Raw genomic sequence first — 1,467 nt, 5'->3', positions numbered from 1 at the left:
TTTAATGCATGGAGGACATACATAATTATTGACACAATTATTCTAGCTGGCAAAAATTCTAATTAGTTCCTGATGATTGCTTAGATTAAATATTGTTTATGTCCACTAGGAGGTTCACTATTTTGGGACAGGAACATCCTCAGTTCGATTAACTGCTTCCTAACTGGGTAGCAGTTGGTCCGCTCCATTTTTATCAGCTTGGTGTCCACGGCTGTCCACAGTGCTGCATCCTAGTACCCTGCTCACTAGGAAGCTTTGCCCTCTAGCATTTTTTTCAGGGTATCCTTTACCTCTGTGTTTCTCAGAGTATAGATGAGAGGATTAAGCATGGGGATTACAAGACTATAAAACACAGAGATCACTTTGCTATGCCTCCATGAATTTCCCGTCTTTGGTTGCCACAGGTACATGAAAAATAATGTGCCGTAGAAGATGATGACCACGGTGAGGTGGGAGGCACAGGTGGAGAATGCTTTACACTTGCCCTGGGAAGACTGAATTTTTATAACGGAGATGAGGATGCAGATGTAGGAGATGAGGACAGTCATAAGGGATCCAGTGAGATTCACTGCTGAGAAGATCAGGAGTTGCCTCTCTTTGTTGTGGGTGTCAGAGCAGGAGAGCGCAAGGAGAGGGGGATCAGCACAGTAGAAGTGGCTGATCACATTGGAGTTGCAGAAAGACAGCTGGAAAGTCAGTACTGTCTGTATCACAGAGTTCAGGAAGCCATAGGTGTAGACTCCTACCACCAGCTCCTTGCAGACATGCTGCGTCATGATGGCTGTGTAGATCAGGGGATTGCAGATGGCCATGTAACGGTCATAGGCCATGGTGGCCAAGAGGAAGCATTCAGTAGTGGCGAAAGCACTGGAGAAATACAGCTGAGCAAAACAGCCTGAAAAGGAGATGGTTTTCTTCTTCACCAATAAATTTTGCAGCATTTTTGGCCCAATGGAAGACGAGTAACAGAGATCAATGAATGCCAGGTGACTGAGGAAATAGTACATGGGCGTATGGAGCCGTGGGTCCGCCTTGATGAGCAGAATCATGCCAAGGTTTCCCAGTAGGGTAATGAGATAAATCACCAGAAACACCACAAAGAGGGGAAGCTGAAGCTCAGGGCGGTCCGTGAATCCCATGAGGACAAATTCTGTCACTGTGGTGCGATTGCCTCTTGCCATTTTGTTCTCTTACCTGGTGTGAAGAGAAGAAATCTGCTTTAAAATGATCAGATACTTAAAAAAAAAAACCAAAAAACAAAAAACAAAAGCACCTTGTGTCTCCATTCAGGTGTCAGATGAAAAAAACCTAGACTATATTTTCAAGTTTATAGTAGTAATGTTTTCAGTGTGATTCTGGACTCCACCTAGGGCCAGACAGCATATTGCATTCTGTGATGAAGAGTGGGTACCACATTTCTCTTGCTTTTATGGGTCTACTGCAAGGACTCACAAAGCATTATTTCAC

General features: G+C 44.2%; 1 protein-coding gene across 1 annotated transcript; it reads right to left on the bottom strand.

Annotated features, from left to right (window-relative positions):
• Positions 1–245: 245 nt before the first annotated feature.
• On the bottom strand, positions 246–1,181 carry LOC127192300 (olfactory receptor 1030-like). Its single transcript, XM_051149625.1, has one exon. The coding sequence runs from the start codon at positions 1,179–1,181 to the stop codon at positions 246–248; it is 936 nt and encodes a 311-aa protein (XP_051005582.1).
• Between the last annotated feature and the right edge of the window lie 286 nt (positions 1,182–1,467).

Source organism: Acomys russatus, chromosome 7 (assembly GCF_903995435.1).
Source record: "Acomys russatus chromosome 7, mAcoRus1.1, whole genome shotgun sequence".
In the NCBI taxonomy this organism is placed as follows: domain Eukaryota; kingdom Metazoa; phylum Chordata; class Mammalia; order Rodentia; family Muridae; genus Acomys; species Acomys russatus.
This window is presented reverse-complemented; position numbering and strand designations above follow the sequence as displayed.